The 20,857-nt window shown below is 38.2% G+C and overlaps 1 protein-coding gene across 4 annotated transcripts; it reads left to right on the top strand.

The window, feature by feature from the left end:
* Positions 1 to 1,403: 1,403 nt before the first annotated feature.
* Positions 1,404 to 20,770, top strand: dnajc5ga (DnaJ (Hsp40) homolog, subfamily C, member 5 gamma a). Of its 4 annotated transcripts, none has more exons than XR_007041802.1 (7): positions 1,404 to 1,602; positions 9,475 to 9,602; positions 10,419 to 10,632; positions 11,656 to 11,812; positions 12,257 to 12,326; positions 14,744 to 14,787; positions 16,323 to 20,770. XR_007041802.1 is itself a non-coding variant. In XM_047388156.1 (7 exons), the coding sequence occupies exons 2-6, from the start codon at positions 9,484 to 9,486 to the stop codon at positions 14,749 to 14,751; spliced, it is 561 nt and encodes a 186-aa protein (XP_047244112.1). In that variant the 5' UTR covers positions 1,404 to 1,602; positions 9,475 to 9,483; the 3' UTR covers positions 14,752 to 14,787; positions 16,323 to 20,770. The 4 variants fall into 4 exon arrangements, 3 of the variants coding, with proteins under 3 accessions (XP_047244112.1, XP_047244111.1, XP_047244113.1); XM_047388156.1 differs by lacking the exon at positions 12,257 to 12,326 and adding an exon at positions 14,000 to 14,062; XM_047388155.1 differs by lacking the exon at positions 12,257 to 12,326 and adding an exon at positions 14,000 to 14,178.
* The last annotated feature ends 87 nt before the right edge of the window (positions 20,771 to 20,857 follow it).

Below are 20,857 nucleotides of genomic sequence, written 5' to 3'. Positions count from 1 at the left end.
GCTGTTTCTGGTTCAAAAGTGGCTTGACCTGGAGAATGCGGCACCTGTAGCCCATTTCCTGCACACGCTTGTGCACGGTGGCTCTGGATGTTTCTACTCCAGACTCAGTCCACTGCTTCCACAGGTCCCCCAAGGTCTGGAATCGGCCCTTCTCCACAATCTTCCTCAGGGTCCGGTCACCTCTTCTCGTTGTGCAGCATTTTCTGCCACACTTTTTCCTTCCCACAGACTTCCCACTGAGGTGCCTTGATACAGCACTCTGGGAACAGCCTATTCGTTCAGAAATTTCTTTCTGTGTCTTACCCTCTTGCTTGAGGGTGTCAATAGTGGCCTTCTGGACAGCAGTCAGGTCGGCAGTCTTACCCATGATTGGGGTTTTGAGTGATGAACCAGGCTGGGAGTTTTAAAGGCCTCAGGAATCTTTTGCAGGTGTTTAGAGTTAACTCGTTGATTCAGATGATTAGATTCATAGCTCGTTTAGAGACCCTTTTAATGATATGCTAATTTTGTGAGATAGGAATTTTGGGTTTTCATGAGCTGTATGCCACAATCATCCGTATTAAGAAAATAAAAGACCTGAAATATTTCAGTTAGTGTGCAATGAATCTAAAAAATATGAATGTTAAATTTTCATCATTACATTATGGAAAATAATGAACTTTATCACAATATGCTAATATTTTGAGAAGGACCTGTATATCAGGTTTGGCAAAATTACCAGTTTTCAAAGTAGAAAATCATCAGAGTTGGTGAAAAATATGAAACTGTATTTAAAACTGAGCAAATAAAAGTGACTGTCACTAGTAGGCTAAAAAAGACCTTTTCAATGATATTAACCTCATCTTGTACACAAATGGGTTAATGGCAGTTTGGGAGAGACTATTATCCTCAAGGTTAAATTTTAAAAAAGCAAATTTTGTGACCAAAATCACCTCGTAACAGATATGGCAAAAATTAGACCTATTTATTGTTTGAGATCATCTTGACCTAAATTTTCACGACCCACGGTGAGCTTCTGATCCAAGCTTTGGTGCCCACTGGGTTACAAAACGGGGAACAATGGAGCATTCAGAACTGCTGGAAAAAACATCTTATTATCTACAACTGTCGGTTATGACTCAGCAGAAAAATATTTGTAATGTAACTTAATTGAACTTCATACGTTCATAACATGAGCCACTGTCGGATATCTTATGTTTACAGTTTAATATAACAATATATTTCTAATTATTACTCTAAATAAATCCTTAAAATTAGTCTGTAACATTGCTCTGGGCTTAAGGTAACAATAAATTTTTTTTTCCAAGACAGAAGAGTCCAAATAAAGTTTTTGATCTCTATATATTGCATGATCAACTTTTTTTTTTTCTGGTGAACGGATTTGGGCCTTGAACGCATCACTCCACATCCTTTTATTTCCTGGAAGGAGGAGCGACCCGGTGAGCGCAGCCGCCCAGCAAGTATCGGTCTGTCACTCCCTTGCTCACCGGGATAACGGAACCGTGTTTCTGACCCGTTAACTGCCGTTTAGTACATTAAACTGGATGCCTCTATGGTCCAGCTAAGCTTACAGCGAGAAACACAGTGTTCAGTTTACTCAAGGTGAGGCTTTTTTTATTTGCTTGGACGTTACTAGCTAGCTTACCGTTAGCTAACGGCTCAAACTGGCGAAGCCTTTATGGAATTGTACGATTTTAAAGCTTTAAAAAAAAAAATATATATATATATATATATATATATACATAAACTAAATCATATGGTTTTTAAGAAACATAGCGTAGCAGCAGAGTTACGTGAATATGGGCGTTTTCAAAGTTGCGTCTGTTAACAGCTTGAGTCAACGTAACAAGCCGCTTTACATGGCTTAGAAACCCGATAAATATGTGCTAAATAAGTAGAAAAGGTGCTGTGGTTACGCTATTCAAAATGGTACATTTATGAATGGTGAGGTGTAAAATAGAAAGGAGTTTTTCCTTTGCAGGCGGATTAGCAAAGGATTAGAGCTCCACAAGGACAAACAGACGGAATTAAACGGCATTTCATTATTCCAAAACAGCAGCCAGGTCTTATTGTTTGTACCACAGCATGTTTCTGTTCGATAAATGATGCCTAACAAGCTAACTTCTCACCAGAATGTGTGACTATCCAGCTCACAACCTCATAAAGACCTTTTAAAGATTTGGAAAACTGATTATTTTTTGTGTCTGTAATGTTGAGGATTATTACTCCACGCATAACTTTCTTTGCATAACATTTTTGACATATAAACTTTTATTTCTGCAGCTGTTACAGTAGCCAATATCTGCAGGCCAGTTTTGTATTTATTTGTATTTTTTCCTTGTTCACGTTAATATAGTGTCATTTTTTACAGTTCGTGACAGTGAGGAGGTTAGCAATTTCTTTTTTGTCAGCACAGTAAATATGTGTTGCTTAGTGTTTTCTTTTACTAGAAATTGACTTTCAAAGCAAATCGAAAATGTTATTGCAAATAAATGTAATTTATTTTAGGTTGTGTTCTCTGGCATTTGAAAGCCTGTGTGAGACTTCACCCGAAGCTTTATGGGGCCAGTAATAGTGTTCATTCACGTCATTAAAATTCCCAGACATACACTTGTTTTTTCAAGAGTATTTTAAAAATATTTTTTGGTGAGTAAAGTAATAAATAAGCTGATAAAAGCATCAGACCTATCAATATGTACCGAGATAAAACTTTTATTAAATTAGAACGGAAGCTCCATATCAAAACCAGGTAGAGTGTGGAACCAGGGCCTCACCTAAGCATTACAGATCCAGATGTTAACTATTTGGTCCTCACGCCAATTCTCTAGACTTCAGAGGACCTGAAAGGCTTGTGAAGACTTGGAGGCCTTCTAAATTTTAAATATCGTCGTCGTCTTCAGCTTATTCGGGACCATGTTGCGGGGGCAGAAGATTAAGCAGAGATGCCCAGACTTCCCTCTCCCCAGACAGCTCCTCTGGGGTAAGCCCAAGGTGTTCCCAGGCCAGCTGAGAAACAGTCCCTCCAGCATGTCCTGGGCCTCCTCCCGGTGGGACGTGTTTGGAGAACCTCCTGGGGGAGGCGTCCAGAAGGCATCCAAAACAGATGCCCGAGCCACCTCAACTGACTCCTCTCGATGTGGAGCAGCAGCGGTTCCACTCCGAGCTCCTCAAAGATGGCCGAGCTCCTAACCCTATTTCTAAGGGAGTGCCCAGTCACTCTGCAGAGGAGTTTTAAATATGTAAAACAAAAAAACAAATGTGTTTGCCATTGGAGTGGAGCTTAGAGGGGACAAGAAGCTTGCACACAGCAGGAGAATGGCACAAACAAAAAGGACGCATAGCAAGGAGAATTATCCATGGTCCCCTGTATGTTCTTAATGTTCCCCTGGTTCGACACCAGAGGATTTACCTGAATGAGTCATTAACAGTCTTCTGCAGACCCCAACAACATTACCCCACGTGTTGCAACAGGAAAACATGAAACACAGTAGGACTTAGAGCCTGGGTACTATAGTATAGATGGCAGAGAAACTCAGTGGTCACCTCAACAAGGACGGCAAAACAAAATCACGTGAAAAATATACACCGAAAACACTAAGCCATATGATATTATTAATGAACAAGTAACTATTGGGTTACACCCACGTACCTGACACTGAATTTACTTAGCAAAGTAGAATATTGTTTAGTCTTTCCCTTGATTTTTTCCTAATATTTGTGTCAGCACCATAATGGTTAGAAAGCACAGAACTAGAAATTTGATGCTGATTATATTTTAGACAAAATCTGGATGCCTGATAAAATCCGAAAAGATCAGAATCTCTGCAAACTTTGTAGTTTGAACAATATTATTTTGCAACCCTATGAAGTACAGGAAGGATTTTCTAAATGCTGTGTTTCAGTAGCTGCAATTTCATCAAACAGTTTTTTACTATGGACTAAACATTTAAACTGCTGATTGGGGATTGAATAGTACACAGTTCATTTCCAAGCTTGTCCTATTTTTTCTCTTCATCTTAAAACCTATGTATATTTGATGTTATTAACATGAAGGCAGTAGGTGACTGCTGGATGGATTGGCAAGTAGACAGTAGAACTTGACAGTTAAAGTTAAATGGCAGAACCGGTTTAATATAGATTGGGTGGAGGGGGGCTTTATGAAAAATGTTAAATGATCTTCAGAAAGTCTGGAGAACCAGTTTCAAAGTTCTGGAGGCATGGAATAAAAGAATAAAGATATATGTGACTGTATAAACCTCTGCACCGTACTGCATGGAAGTTACCAACGTTTGATTGGTTCTTTGTTTGCTCAGGGCAGCATTAAGAGCACTGCTTCGATTCTGGCCCGTCTGGTGGAGCTGGCAGTAATGCTAAAACATGCAGAAATTGGAATGAGTATGGCTTACTTGCTACTTTTTATCTTTATTGTCTTGTTAAATATAAAAGTCCCTAAAATAAAATAAAAAGTTACCTTTCAAACCATCTGGATATTTTTGTCACTCACTGTTCCAAACAGTACGTTATTTAGCCGTTGATTTGTCAAAGTTTGGGTGATGAACATGTTTTAGAAGGGAGATGTTCCTGCGCGTGTATAACCTTAGTGTTAGGACCTTTTTAAGAGAACTAACTTATATAACATAATGCGGTCGTTTCTAAATTCATCGACTTGGCTGACAGAATTCACCTGACTTCAACTCTAAATTCAGCCGCTCTTCCATGCTAGCATTCAGTTATGCGATTTACAGATATTTGTCTTCCTACCTTGCGTGTAATAAATCTGTTAAAATGAATTGTGCTTTTCTTTAATACTCTCATATAACAAGGTTTCTAAGTGGTGTTGCACCAGTAGCTCTGTTGAACAACGCAGCAGTGTATTATCTGGTATGGGGTTTTTTTCCCATCAAAGAGCTGACCAACTGGAACGCTTCTTTATATAGTGATCTGCAGACACTCCAAACTTTATAGTCTCTTTATTTTATAAATGCAATTATCCACAGTAAATTATTTCAGGCTTTCAATACATTATGTTTTCATGCAGTTCTGTTCATTTCTTTCAGTTTTATAAGTGATTTACCAACTTCTTTAAGGAAGAGTAAATTGTTGGCTACTCATTGGGTATTTACATTTTTCAGATTTCATTCATAAAAGCACAATTTTGCTCAAAATCTTAGATGAAACAGTTCTGAGGCTAATGATTATAGATATATGTCCAGCTCCTTGCTTTTAACTCTTGTGTTACGTAGAAGCACCACAAACGAAAGTAGATTTGTTAATTTTTGTTTGATATGGTTACACTAATTGTTTGTTTTACGTTCCTTTTGCTAGGAGCTGGTTGTTGGTGTCGCAGTTCGTTTGTCACGCATCTCCCAGAGATATTTTTGACTATAAAGATTGTTATTTTTGGACTAAGTGTTGCAAGAGGCTGTTTTCACAGAGTAAGATCTTAGGAAGAGCGGTAGCCTGCAGTCTTCATGTGATCTTTCCTCAGTCAGCTTTGAGTTGGCTGTAAACTGATATATGCTGCTTTTAGGTTTTTCTGCTGTTAAAAACTTTTTTTTAAAAGCTCTCTGTGTTATCTTTGTTATCTTTTGTTCATTAGGGAAAACGTATAATGAGGGGATTTTAAAAATCATCATGTAAATATGTGCTCTTAATAAGCAGTTTGTTAAAATATTACAGTGATTCCATTGTTTTACTCGGTTGAATAAATATCTTGTGTGTGGATTCCTCTATTTACATTTTTCTATAAAGCAAAATATTCAATTCAATTCAGTTTTATTTATATATTCACAACACATGTTGTCTCAAGGTACTTCACAACAGTCAGGTTCATACATTCCAATATGGCATCGTATAGAAAAGTAATAAAAGGATGAAATAACAATGATCGGTTGGATAAGATCTATCTGTAATCTACATCATCAGTATTAGTTTTCTACCCAAGCAGCATTGCTTTTGTATAAATACGGGCCTTTTTGAGAAGTTGAATCAGAAAGACTGCAGTTGCTCCATTATTCTAATAGAGCTGGCTCAGTGATACCTGATCAATAGCTTTAGTGTGCAGCTGAATGAGTGATCAAAAATGTTAATGTTCCACAGAAAGTCTTGATTTTATTTCTCATGTCCATGTGTGCCAGTCTAAAGCAGTTAGAGCCGCCTGTTTGGTGAAGTATTTACATCAACTATCTTGGCTCCGGCAGATACGCCATCTGGACCTGTGGTGTTTCTAACATTTTGGGAAAAACATGTCTTCAGTTATCTCCTTTATGATTTAGATTTAGTTCAGTCCAGAACCTGACTTGGCTTCAGCTCTTTTTATTGCTGTTGTTGGACGGTTGGTTTAGAGCACACTGCTGTCTCGGATCTCAGAAATGTTTACAAAAACTGAAATCTGTGATGATGATAAACAGTAAATTCATCGAGAGTGAAGTCTTTTAGCTCCAGTTAATAGGAACATGATATATTCCTGCATACCCTGTAAACAACGTATGTTCCTCTTACTGAGTGGTAAAAACTGCATTGTGTTATGTAACTTCCAATATTCCATGTTTTCATGTTTAAATTTTATACTTTAAGAGACAGAATTATTTATTTGCTTTCTCACTGCAGCTTAGTTACGAATATATAAAAGTGTGACATGGCAGGTATAGTAAATGTTGAAAGATAAATATATCTTATGTTTTGCTGTCATTCTAGGGCTCCTCTGAGGTTTCTCTGTTTATAAAAACCAGGAATTGACTTTAATCATTCCCAGTGACCCATTTTTAGGGTCAGAATGTGAAACTACTGAGTGAAAGGACCATCTGGTGCAGTTGTGAAAGGGATGTAAACAGTGTGAGGCTCTTAACTAATTAGATGACAGACAAAAGAAGCAAAGCTGCTTTTTATTGTGCTGGAGATGGAATCATTCAGATAATTTTCCTAGTAAATGCGTAACTGATCTCATTGTACAAAAACTAATGAATAGGGCAGTCATCTTCCTGAGCAGAAACACTGCAGTTTCTCTATGAAAGACATTCTAAAGCTGCTGGTTTGATTTCAGTAAAAGCCTTGTCTAAAGTAAGATGTTTTGCTGTGCAGTAAAACACTCATTTGCTGCAATTCAAACAAGTTACAATCATTTTACCTACTGTTTAATAGACATACATAAAAGTCAGTTCATGTTAATGTAATGAATATCTATCTTTTTATAAAAAGAAATCATTGCTGTGTCTCATAAGAGACTGACATTTAAACAATTGGTCAGAAAAAATATGAACCGATATATTTTTTCATATTATACTAAATTACTTTTGAAAGCTTTAAGGAGCCTTAGCCAGTTAAGTTTTCTGCAGCAATATGTAGTACTGAGTAATGCAGAACTGCCCCTCACCCACCTCTTGCTGTTCATTGCCTTACAGCGGGCTGAAAGAAGGCTTCTACAATTTTCCCTCGCTTGTTAAAGGTTATGATGCACAAGCTAAAAGAATGCCACTCACTTTTGATAAACTAAGCGCCGAGTGGTAGTTCTCTTAAGCAGCTTACTGAAGGTAATGGTAGATAACATGACCAATTTACCAGCTAATGTCATATTATGCTCCGATGAATGGCTGCGATGAGTTATCAGATTTGTGTCTGAGTTAGAGCTATTTTGCAAATCTCTCTTATCTGAGTGATTTTGTAGTAAATTTCTGATCAAGACATCGATTAGGATTGTTTGATTTTTATGTTTTTTTTTTTTTTGTTCTCCTCCAGGCAGAACATTTTCCTCTAGTGTGTGTGTGTGTGTGAGAGAGAGAGTGTGTGTGAGAGTGTGGGTAGGTGGGTTTGTTGTTTCATCTGTGTAAAGCTGTCCAGTCAGACTCTGACCAGGTTGTTGGCCCTCTCTGACGTAGACTTGGATGGGTAATCTGTTAGATCAGCAAAATGTAATCTTCTTTAGTCAATGACCGCTGTAGCATTACTTGTACAGGTCCTTCTCAAAAAATTAGCATATTGTGATAAAGTTGATTATTTTCCATAATGTCATGATGAAAATTTAACATTCATATATTTTACATTCATTGCACACTAACTGAAATATTTCAGGTCTTTTATTGTCTTAATACGGATGATTTTGGCATACAGCTCATGAAAACCCAAAATTTCTATCTCACAAAATTAGCATATTTCATCCGACCGTATTAAGACAATAAAAGACCTGAAATATTTCAGTTAGTGTGCAATGAATCTAAAATATATGAATGTTAAATTTTCATCATGACATTATGGAAAATAATGAACTTTATCACAATATGCTAATATTTTGAGAAGGGCCTGTATGGCTGAGTAATAGATGTGCTGGTTTGTACAGTTGCCATGATTGACCAGGAATCCCTTTGTGGCGTGTAGTTGTTCAGTAAAAAGTCTTTGTTAATGAGTTTTCCTGTGAAGAAGAAGTTACATGGTTTCAGTCATCTTCCCAGTGGTTTGCTCACAAAGGATTACTACGTTCTGCCACTGAACTTTATTTTCTTCTTCATTATGTGTGCTAGTTAAATGTAGTACAATTCAAAGAGATGACAGTGTGACTGATGATGGAGCTTATAAAGATGGACAAGAAGTACAGTGACCTGTTGGATGTAATGAATACAAATCCTAAATATTTGATTGTTGAGGCAATACTGAAGAATTTAATGTCTGTCTCCAGCTCAATGCACCCCCCTCGCCAGCTCATAACCCCGTTTGACGTGGCCTTATTCCATTTTGTAACCAAGTACTTAACCTTTATGTATCACTTTATTTCTCAGGCTGTATACATGTTTTTAAAAACAAAGTATTAGACCCATCACCTGTTGGTTGGGAATATGTACTCTGTTTGGGGCAGTTGATGCTTTTATTTAATGAATAATGACAGATTATGAACCCCTCGACGAACCAAGATAAGTCCGATATTTTTGAGAAATCGTTCAGCTACATGTCTTTACCATGGACTATGATTAAATGATAGAAAACTGTTTTAAATCATCTGTACAAAAGCTCCTAGCAGGGCTTGTTTCTTACCTGAAACTGGGGTTTACGGAACAACCCGCAAAGCAACCAGCTTCCATAAGCGTCTTTGACTTTACAAGAGGCAGAGTAAAGTAAGCTGTTTATTTCTCATCCATGATCAAAATAACAACAGCATTCAATAATAAACCTGCAAAACAATGAAGCTGCATTTATGATAACCAAGTAGGTTAAAAGGGAAGCATAAAACCTCAGAATGACAAACAAGATTCATGTTTAAATCCATTTCTTTCAAGAAAGTTATTGCAGCCCTCATTTCAGTTTCATAGTGTTTGTTTCAGGTCTGCTATTTTGGTGAATAAAGGTGACTAGAAATTGTTTCTGATTGGCCTCTGCATCTCTTTCAGAGTTAAGACTTTTGTAACTGTTCTCTGTTCTGTGTTATATGATGCATAATCACCTCATTATTTTATTTGAATGCTTGTTTGTTGTTTGGTTTTTATGTAGAGGTGAGCCATGGCTGAACAGAATTCTGCCCGTCCCCAAAGAAAGATGTCCACCTCCGGGGAGAGCGTATATAAGGTGCTAGGCCTCGAGAAAGGAGCTTCAGCTGAAGAAATTAAGAAAGCATACAGGTAAGCTGTCTGAATGTGTGGTAATCTGAATAATTTACTTGTATATACAGAGTTCTAGCTGCCAGGTAGTAGGCCCATTCACCCTGTACTTCTGCCGAGTGTTTCCTTAAACACATAAGCAAGATTTTCTTTTTCCTGCCATATTTAACAGCATTATTCTGTCTCTGAAAGTTACTTTCATTAAAGAATTAATTGTTTTGGAAAAATGTGAAGAATACATTTCGTTTTTTATGGGGAATTCATTAGTTGTTCCATTCAGCTAGAATAGAATAGAAATATTCTTTATTGTCCTTCAGTGGGGAAATTCAGATGCACCAGCAGCAAAGTGACAGGCTAATGGAGGCATGTAGATTCACACTGAAGTAAAATATAATAACAAAACAATTATAAATAATTATTAAAATAAAAATTAGAAAATGAACATAAACATTACTGGTTGTCCTAAAGTAATTTTTTGACATAAAGAGGTTTTATTTTTAAAATAAATATATTTTACAACCAAACGTGGGTCTGACCAAATGCCTCAGGGGTTGCATCAGGATTTAATGACACAGAGATCGTCATCACGTCTTAATATTATAACTTCACTTGGTTCGTGTTTGGGCTTTGAAGTGTAAGGAGTTTGTTTTTGTACAAATCTACTTTAAATCTGTTCATTTTTATTATTTTTTTTATTGATCTGTAACACGTTATTAAGATGATGTCTGTCAGGAGTTTGTTTGGTGGGGGTGTGACTGGTCTTATGACGTCTGCAAGCTTAGAAACCCTAGAATAAGCACTGTGTGATATGTGTGAATACCCTTTCTCTCCATTTAGAAAACTAGCGCTGAAGTACCATCCGGACAAGAACCCAGACAACCCAGATGCAGCGGAGAAGTTTAAGGAGATTAACAATGCCAACTCTATTTTAAACGATGAGAACAAAAGAAGGATTTACGACGAGTATGGCTCCATGGGCCTTTACGTATCCGAACAGTTTGGGGAGGAAAGTGTCAAATACTACTTCCTCATGTCCAAATGGTGGTTTAAGGTGAGCAATGTCAGTTTGTTTATATTCCTGAATTCACAGCATTTCCACAGGATTGTAAAGCTGAAAATATGGATGTGAAAAACACAGATGTTAAAACCTATTCAGAGTGGGACAGCATCTATGCATTTACTGACATAAAATCTACAGTTACAGACATTCAGAGATGGTATTTGAAGACTTTATTTGGTTTGGTTATCTAAAGTTAAAAACGGTCTGTCATTGAATTTCACTCTGGATCAAAATCAGCAGTTATTTAGTTTTTAAGTAAACTGAGCAGCAGCTTAGTGATTATCCTTCTTGTTTTCGTAGTCGTTTTTATTTTAGGAGAAATATTTAAACAAAGAAAGCACATTTTTAATGAATCCATAAATGCAGCTCTAACCACTGGAGCTACAGTTTTTAACTCTTCGTGCCTCCTTTTATTTTCCTGGTGTATACCAGCGGCTTTAGAGTCAACATAGGAGAAAAGCCTAACGCTGGCCTCTGGTTCATCGTCAGGATGCAGTCATAGATGGTTGTCTTCCTGCCAAAAAATCTAGATTAAAGCTGACCTATCAACAGCGTCTGCACCGTGTAATACCATGTAATGTAAACAGATGTGCAGCAGATATGGTGTCCCTGTGAAACATATGATGCTGGATTTTATTGACATTGCCAGAGGTGATTAAGCCCTTGATTATGTTGCTGTAGTTGTATTAATGTCTTGGAAGTTTTCTGCAGTAAATGTTATGATGTGAAACATTGTATTTTATTTTGCTTCAGAAACAAATGACAAGATTTCCTGTCTGTTTTTTTTTTTTTTGAATTGTTTTCTTAGATGACAAACGCATTCATGGTACCTAAATGTGCCAGCTGCTCTGATTGACTGTAGAATCACATGTAATCTGTCTGACAGGATTGAGAAGGAGGGGAAAATCCTCACCATTCGGTCAACAGTTTAGAGATGAAGATTAAATTGTGTGAGACCTCCCTGTCGGCTGTCACATGGCTAAGAAAAATCTGTCTGCATGTTAATCCCTGCAGAGTCTGGTGCTGTGCTGCACACTTTTTACCTGCTGCTGCTGTTGCTGCTGTTGCTGTTTCTGCTGCGGGAAGTGCAAACCCCCCGACGATGACGAAAACTACCAATATGTTGACCCTGAAGACCTGGAGGCTCAAATCAGAGCAGATCAGGACGGAGGTGAGTGCTCTGTGCTGTCAGAGTATGATGTAGTTCTGGATCAGAACTGATATTGTTTATATTGTAAAACACGGTGCTTAAATGCTTTAATGTTGATATATTTTGATGCTTGTAGGAAAACTTGGTCTTATTTGCACAGACAGACAGGGGGTTAGGTTGCAGCTGTCTGTGTACATTAATGACACTTTATTTGACATCAATTAAAGATTCAATGTCAAATAAACATCGATTCTGGCAGTGGTCATTTAAATCTTCATTTTGAAACGAAAATGTTGCAAAATAAACAAGTTAAACTGTTTATAAAAGATTAAATACATTAAGTTTTAGTAGAAGTGTAAGCTTTTTGGTTTAACACCTAAGGATTCTGTTTGCGTATATTTAATTTACAAACCGATTATTTTTCCATGTCATATGAGTCAAAATATGACAACTACTTCTTTTTAGGTCACTGCTATGTTTGAAAAAATGGATTTCTCATCACGGAGCCAGACACACAACTTGAATGGGCTCAGAAGTAAAACACAGCACCCTTCACATCTATAGGCACCCATTTTTAGTTCTGTATCATGGGAGTGTTATAATCTTGCACCGAATATTTGTGAAATATTAAATCCTTAAAACGTACATTTATTCATTTGTCTCTAGGATGTAGGTCAGTGGACTGAGATGGATATGGAGGGAGGTTGATTCTGGGTCTAATGAACCATTTCTATGTTGATTTGGTCTCTGATCAGGATCCTGCTGATCGTCCCAGTGAAAACCCATTTTCAGTTTTTTAACAAAGGCTTCTAGATTCTTAGTTAAAATGTCCTTGTATTTAAAACGGCCACTGATGCCATGCAAAGTAACAAGCCTCCCAGGGTGTTTGGAAGAGAAGCAGGCCCACAGCATCACAGATCTTCCACCTTACATGGGCATGAAGCTGTCTTTTTTTAAGACCGTTTCATCTGGACTGTTTGTATTTTCTTTTCCTCCCTGGCCAACTTGCTCATTGGTGTCACTAGATAAACATGGGTCCTTCTGGCCCATTTTGGAGAGTATTGAGCTGCCAATAATTGTAGCACCCCAAAGCCTCCTGAATGAATATTCACAAATTATTCAATAATAAATAAATGTAAACATTGTTCCGATAAATGCCAATAAGTGTGGAGGGCGCTGTGTTTAATTCAGGTTTACATCACAGTGTGAGAATAATAGAAGGGTTACATGCTGGTTAATTTCAGCTGCCGATATTTGATTTTCTGTAAGCCAGATATTAAACAAAACTTAGTGCATGATGCAACTTTAGGATTAAAATTATCGTTTGGTATGTACATCTGTTAAAAAGCATATTAAATGTAATTTAACAGCAGTTTAGGAGTGACTCTATCAGTATGTGAGTAATGGGCCCTATCCCAATTCCCACTCTACGCCCTTCTATGAAGTGTTTACTTTGTACAAGTGCATGTAGGGGTTGAAGTGCGCAGGTTACAAGCTGCAAAATTGGAGAATTGGGACAGTAGAGGTTACGTCATCGACTTGCACCTCTGCACCGTAACTGCAACATCAAAAAGGGCGGGAACCGGCGCTGTTTCCACAGTCTTGCTGCTAAAAAAAACTATTTAAAACTGCAACAAGCAATTGTTTTGAGGAGAAGAAAGTGCAGGAAGCAACGGAGGCTTATACACCAGACTCCCGCTGTGCCAGTGTTTGTTTGAAAGGTAACTTCAGTGTTATGCTGACTGCCCAGACTCACTCTGAACCCAGTGGTTTCTTACAATGTTGAGCCTGGAAAACCAGTAAAAAAATATATTTGTCGGCTTGCTGTCTAAATTTTACGCAGTTCTTATTATTTTGATTTGATGGCTGGTTTACGTTGACGGTTGTGATTGGTTTTTGCTCAGAACGTCATCTGAAGCAGTGAATTGTGGGTAATATACTTCGGCGAAGTCCGCTTCGATGCGGGCTTCGCCGAAGGGCGGATGTGGGACACAAAGGGGGCGGGGCTAAGAACCACTCTGGATAATTGGGTCACACTACGCACTCGAACCATCAATGGGAACGCACAATTCAGGGACACAAGGGTGGAAGTGCGGGTATTGGGACAGGGCCATGGAGACCAAAGTCTAGTGGTCATGTTAAACTACAGTAAGCTGCTTCATTTAAAATGGACATGCACTTTAAGGTTTTCCTGCTCCAATCCAACAGGTACCACTGTAATCATAATCCAGCCAGTATCTGATCTGGGTCCAGAAACCCCAGAGGAACAAAGTAAGCCCATCCCCCTGCCTTTACCCATGCCCCCACCTGAGCCCCAGTCGTCTTCATCAGCCAACACACCAGGGGAAGAAAACCCCAGAGACAGCTTACAAGAGTCTAAATGACTCGTAAGAGCCGCCTCGTCTAATCTATGTGCCCCGTTGTTTTCTGTTTGTTTCGTGTTTTTTTACACAAAAAATCCTCATCATCCTCAGTGTTGCATGTCAGCTTCTTGACCGGCTGCATATGCGGCTTCTGCTACTGATCCGCAGCAAACTCCTCTGGTTTTCCATTTAACCGCTGTCCCATATTAACCCCAACTATCATCATGTTCCTGTCGTTTTGTACATGTATGTGTCTTCATGCTGTCTACATTAACACATCACCTGTGTGTGACTGTGCTACACGCACAATGCATGAGACAGTTCCAGCATTCTGGCATCAAAGTGAGAGATCCAGATGTTGTCCAGTGATCTGAACCAAATACTCACTGGAATGAAAAATGGGAAAAGTAATCGCTTGCATTGCTCAGCACTTTTAACATTTTCTTTATCCATTTGTCTGCTTTTTAAAATCGAACCTGTTTATGTTTTAAGGGAAAGATTTGTCTTTTGTTTTTTTACCTATTGGGCAGATTTCTTGACCTCTGATATGTCAGTGATTACATTTTGTGTTACTGACGTTTTCTTACAGGAAAGTGATCGTGTGATTCAGTGTCAACAAGCTAACCCAGGAAGGTAAGATGGTGTTTTTGTTTTCCTGACTAAAAGTCAGTAACAGATTTCAGTTAGCCTCAGCAGTTTGAATGAACCGCCTATAATCTGATGACAGCTCAGCATGTCTGAACTTTCTCGTTACAACCCCCAACGCTAAAGCACTTTATTGAGATTTTATAAAAAATGAACAATGCAGACTGGCTTATAATTGAGTAAAATGTAAAAACAAATGGATAAATCATTTTCTTTTTTTTTTACAAATAGAAATATGGTTTACAGTCCCCTAATGAAAGGTACTTTGTAGAAACGTCTTTTAGCAGTTAAAGTTGCAAGTCTTTTAGGGTATGTCTTTATTAGAGTTGAACATATAGATACTGGCATTTTTGTCCTTTTTTCTTTGCAAAGTAGCTCAAGCTCTGTCAGATTGAATGGTGGGCATCTTTTAACACCAATTTTCAAGTTTTGCCACAGATCCTTACTTGGATTTAGGGCTGTACTTTGACTAGGCCATTCTAATGCATGAACATGTTTTGATCTGAATCACTCATTTGTAGGTCTGACGGTATATTTAAGGTTGTTATTCTGCAGTCGTCTTTCTCAGGCTCTAACAAGTTTTCTTTTTATCTTCCCCATCACTCCTGAAAGGATGCATCCCTATAGCATGATGCCATCACCACCATGTTTCATCATGGAGGAATGCTTGTTCAGGAAGATGTCAGTGTTAGGTTTCAGCCACAGGCAGCAGGTTCCACTTTGCTCTTTTATATTCCCGTTCTTCCAGGTTTGCCGTGTCCCTTACATGAATAGTGGCAAATATAACTTTCTTTAAGTAAGGACTTTTTCTTTGCTGCTCTTCCTCTGAGGTCAGATTTGTGAATAACACAACAATTGTTGTCTAACCTGAGCTATTAATCTCTGCAACTCCTCCAGAGTTACAAATAGGCCCCTTAGCTTCATCTCTGATTAATACCCTCCTTGCCCAGCCTGTAAGTTAAAAGGGGCAGCCATGTTTTGGTGGGATTGCAGTCGGTCCATCCTCTCTCCAAGTCCAGATGATGGATTGAACAGATCTTTGTGAGATGTTCAAAGTTTTTTTTTTAGACCCTATCTCTGCTTTAAACATCTCCAGAACTAGCTGGTGTGTTCCTTGATCTTCATGCTGCTGGTTGTTCAGTAATGTTCTCTAACAAACCCCTGAGGTCTTCACAGATTTCTAACGAGATTAAATTACAAGCGGGCAGACTCTATTTAATCAAGTAGGTTTGTTACAACTGTTTTTATTCAGGGATTTCAGACTAAAGGGAGTTGAAAAGCTTTTCAGATTTCTAATTTGTGAAAAATTGTGAAAACCATTTATCTATTTTACCATTTACTTTGTGTTGTCCAGTCACATAAACCCCAGTAATACGTATTGAATTTTGTGCATCTAACTTGACCAAGTTTGAAGGTTTTGTGAGACATTGCCTAAGATTATGGAGCTGTTTGTTGATGATCACAAGCATTCATCATTTTCAAACTAATGTTACCTCTATTTTAATTGTTTCCTCGTTCTTTAGCCTTTCGAGGCCCTACTATGATCCAGCTACATCTGACTGCTGTGAGCAAGCCAGAGAAAAGCCAGCCCAAAGTTACCAGCCAGTCCAGATCTCCTCCCCTGTTCTGACCCACCTTGACCTACCTGATGCACCCAAGCAAACCTGCAAGGCGGCAACACCTAAATGCTCGTGGCTGCCTCCATGGAACCACATGGAAATCAGCCAAGCCGATGGCGACGCTCTGAAAGTTGGGCACTATCTCCAACCAACTATCGAACGTAGCTAACAACCATCCATCAAGTTCCCCTCTCATCTGGTTTCTGAAATGTCTGTTACGCCAAAACTCCATCCGAGTCCCTCTTATCATCCCATTTCTGACTGCTAGGGATGACATAAGATGGAGATGTGGAGGGGTAATTTATTGCTTTTTACCTCCTTTTTGATTTGAGATACATTTGGTCATCAGCTGGAGGACTTTTTTATTGTTTTTTTACATATCCCCCACATAACTTGCTTTTATTACCTTTGGAATATAAGGTTGATGATAAATTCAATGCCAAACATCATAGAAATCCAGCTGCTCGGCAGAAACGAAGCGTTGAGACTTAAATAAGGACGTGGAATCATTTTCTTCCTCCCTTCTTATTCGTGTGAACAATTTCCACCAGTTATTGTTGCATCAGCTTCCACTAGCACCCACTAACACTCGCTGTTGTGACTATTGTGGGTTAAAAAAACCAGACTTCTTTGTCTCCTCTAGAAACTGCTGATCTCTTGAGGATCCCACTACATTTCATGGTCTGATGCTAAACGTCTGAGCCAAGATGAAGAGCTGTTACTGGGAGAATGAAGACTTCCTTCATCAGCATGCATTCATTCTTTTGTTTTCCGTTGCATGCCCTTGTGTCCGTACTGCATGGAAACCTAAACCACAGAACACTAACAAACTACTCGGCTTTTCCCTGCATACTGTGGTGAAACGCAGCATGTGCACAAGTGCACACTCATACCAGCCCTAATGTCACTGTGTGCTTAAAGAAAACGAGCAACCCCCTGTGTAACGTGCAGTGACCGATGCCAAACCATGGAGCTCTGATGGACTGGAGGAAGATACGGTATATTCAGTGTTTTGAAGTTACCCTCATGCTCATTTACATTATGTGAAAGTTCAAACCAAACATCATTTTGTAGCTAGCCAGGATGAAAACAATCCGCTATTTACTCCACCAGCTGGGTCTGTGCACCTCTTGTGATTGGTCTGTTTCCATTTCTTATCATTTGTCTTTGCAGGTTATTTTTTTTACATCTTGCATCCCTGCTGTGCTTAAGAGACTATCAGTGACCTCATATCCAGATTCACTAAGATTGGAGTGCTGTCTCCGCATCTAATTGAACCAGGGCTTCTTTTTGCAGAATTTACTCTATTTATTTGATCATTATAAATCAGTCATTGGCAAGTAACCAACACATTTTTATTTAAATATTTAAGCCCTTGCATTCAAACTGATTTATCCATTATGTCCTACATTATTTGTCTTTTTATTGCATCCTCCCTGATGCTTAACTATCATTCAGGATGGAGATCTCTAAACCTTTACCTACTGGCTTGACACTAACAGTGGTGTGCCTTGAAGAATAATTTTAGCAGCGATAAAGTCGATTAAGAAATGAAGATTTGCAGAATGTTCCTGGAATGCTGTGCAGAAAATAATCCAGTTTATGTGAATTTATAATGAGAGCTAAAACAGGCTTCATCTCCTTTTGTGGTAACTTACACAGCCTTTTCTCTTCCCGTCTGCAAACCTATAGGGAATTTACTAAATAAATTCAGCCCCTGGATACGTTTTCTACACTGACACAATCATGCTCAGCTTTTTGTTCATTTTAGATCGTTAGACCGGACTAAGCAAACTTGTCTTTAGGGCCGTTGTGAATAATTTTTGCTTCTTTTATGTTAGGCAAAGCTACAATTGACTGACCTATAATTTTTCAGTTTTTATTACGTTTTCACTAAAACACTAAAGTTCTGTTGTGGAGTTAACTGGTGCTTTCTGATTACACAGACTTTCTTTGTCAGGCTTTTTGATTTATTTTTTTTTTATTTGGGGGAAATGCTGCATTTCTTTTACTAGTTTGCTCAGGATGAGCGGAGAATGATTATATTAAATCAGTAACTCTTTGGTTTTGGAAAGCAACCAGATGAAACTGCTTTAGGTTTTACTCTTCTCTACTCAGGCTGACAACGAAGCACCTGTTGTCTCAGTGTCACAAGTCAACCTTATTCTAGACTCACTTTTAAAAGCAAGGCTGAGTTATTTCCTTCAAATCAACGTTAGGTGCTACCAACTCTTTAAGTAATCTTGGTTCTTCTCATTAAACTAAATGTTGACTCATTTATTTGTTTAAAATAAGCTGAATACCACCTCTGCATAGTTTAGAGTCAAAGTCCAGCAGGTAACACCCAAACTGGACCTTTGTTTGAAAAGCTTCATTTGGAAGATTTTTCTAACCTTGCTTGATAGTTTGCAGACATGAGGATATATTGACGAAAGTATATCTAAAACAGTGTTGAGCAAAGTTAGATCTTCTGTTTTAGAAAGGAGATTCTAGAAAGAAACATCTCGCTTCCATTTATTTTAAAGATCAGATCAGATCAGTGATTCTCAACCTTACGACCACCACAACAGTTCTGTTTGAGCCATAGAAATATGAATTTAGTACTAAAACAGAATAACTATCGACAAAATCACCCCTTCCAGTCAGATCGAAACTTCAGAAGATTTATTATGAGCGAACTAGAGAACAAAGTTAGAAAAATGTCCAATCTTGAGCAGCAGATTAGGATTCTGGCAGCTCTGTGTGTCTGTCTGAAACTTGCTTTAAGAAGAAATAAGTTTAGGTTTTTACCAGAGTTTACTCGTAGCTTATAAAGCATATTTCTGTATATGACTGGTGCAGAAATGTTAAATTAAACTTGTCATTATGGATCAAAAATCATTCACCGTAGCCCACATTAGAAGTTGAGAATAATTAAATGGACTGAACGTCTAAAGCGCCTTTTCTAGTCATACTGACCCCTCAAAGCGTTTTACACTAGAGCCACATTCTCCCAGTCGCACTCATTCATACACTGATACACAGATTGTTGGGCAGCATGGGGTTGAGTGCCTTGCCCGTGGGCACCTTGATATATGGCAGGACGAAACTGGAATCGAACCAACAGCTACTACTCTTCCCACTGAGACGCCGTCGCCCATAAGACAAATTATTGCACGGATGGTTTTACATGTAAACATAATTCGGCTTGTATTGAATTCCTCTGTCTGCTCCACATATCTGCAAACACATTGCTGACCACAATCTCATTCATCTTGGTTCTGATTAGACTCCTGCGGTATTATTCTGTGTAGGTGGAAGAACAACCATTTGCTTTTCACTAAAACATGTAGCCTTGGGCTCATTGTTTTTCTAGATTCTTAAAATTATGATTCTGGTTACACTTTGAAGGACAGTTTTCCCCTCACATTATCCATGTCAAACTTCCATACTTCCCAGTCAATGCATCCACGATGAATGGATACAACTGCTGTATTTTACTTTCCATACTTATATGGAAAATGCTTAAATAGAAATTTGACTCTTTTCTTGCCATTTATATTCAATAGTTGGTGTGCAAAGTGGAAGGGAAATAAAGGTTGTGAATCACTGACATAAATCACTCAGAAGCTAATTTTAAGTTTAAATAGACAACACTTTAACCTGTTTTCTCTCACCCAGAATAGACTGCAGATCCTGTAAGCTCATTTTCTCCCCGCAACTCAGACTTCATATTAAACCAATGCAGAGCTGCCTGTAGCAGCATTTTTGGGATTCGCAAACAGCTCATTAAAGCAGGTCAGATAAAAATATCTGCATCACGTTTTTCAGTCTGCAAACATGAACTGATTATTTGTTTTTATTAATGGCCATAACTGAAAGAATGATTCCATGTCAATTATTTTAACACACCGAGTCTGAACTTAACTCTACATGTAAGGAATCCAGAAAAACCTTTTATTTGACCAAAGTAAGCTACACATACAACAGAATGTCTGGCCAAAATGATATGTTGGTACTGAACAAGGTTTATTACGTGATTTAACTGTGTAAACGCATTTTTGTTGTTATTTATGCTGCAAACACCGAGTGTGTGACAAATAATGGTGAAGTTGGGCTGAAGTCATTGTGTTTGCTTTGAATCACAGAATCAGAGTTCAGTGATTCAAACTCTACCCTGTTTGCTAAAAACACTAAATGTATGTGGAGCTAATGTGCTTCCAGGAAACGAATTATTTTTTTTAGTTGGCTGGTTAAACAATCTACTAGATGTGACGCATTTCTTAAGAGCAAAAAGAAGTTAAAAAATATTTCATCCTTGTACATAATAACTGTGATGAAATTCAACTAAATAAAAAAGGGGGATTTTCTAATTTTCTGTCTGGTTCTTTGTCCATTAATGAAACTTTCTTGACCATAAAAACATTCTTTTTGCGCGTTATCTCCAGGTGCTGTTAGGT

Source organism: Girardinichthys multiradiatus, chromosome 15 (assembly GCF_021462225.1).
Source record: "Girardinichthys multiradiatus isolate DD_20200921_A chromosome 15, DD_fGirMul_XY1, whole genome shotgun sequence".
Taxonomy (NCBI): domain Eukaryota; kingdom Metazoa; phylum Chordata; class Actinopteri; order Cyprinodontiformes; family Goodeidae; genus Girardinichthys; species Girardinichthys multiradiatus.
This window is presented reverse-complemented; position numbering and strand designations above follow the sequence as displayed.

Coding starts and splice junctions, on each gene's coding strand:
- dnajc5ga (XM_047388155.1), top strand. CDS start 9,484: ATGGCTGAACAGAATTCTGCCCGTCCCCAAAGAAAGATGTCCACCTCC. Junction 9,603..10,418: donor GAAATTAAGAAAGCATACAG/GTAAGCTGTCTG, acceptor CTCTCCATTTAG/AAAACTAGCGCTGAAGTACC. Junction 11,813..13,999: donor CAGAGCAGATCAGGACGGAG/GTGAGTGCTCTG, acceptor CCAATCCAACAG/GTACCACTGTAATCATAATC.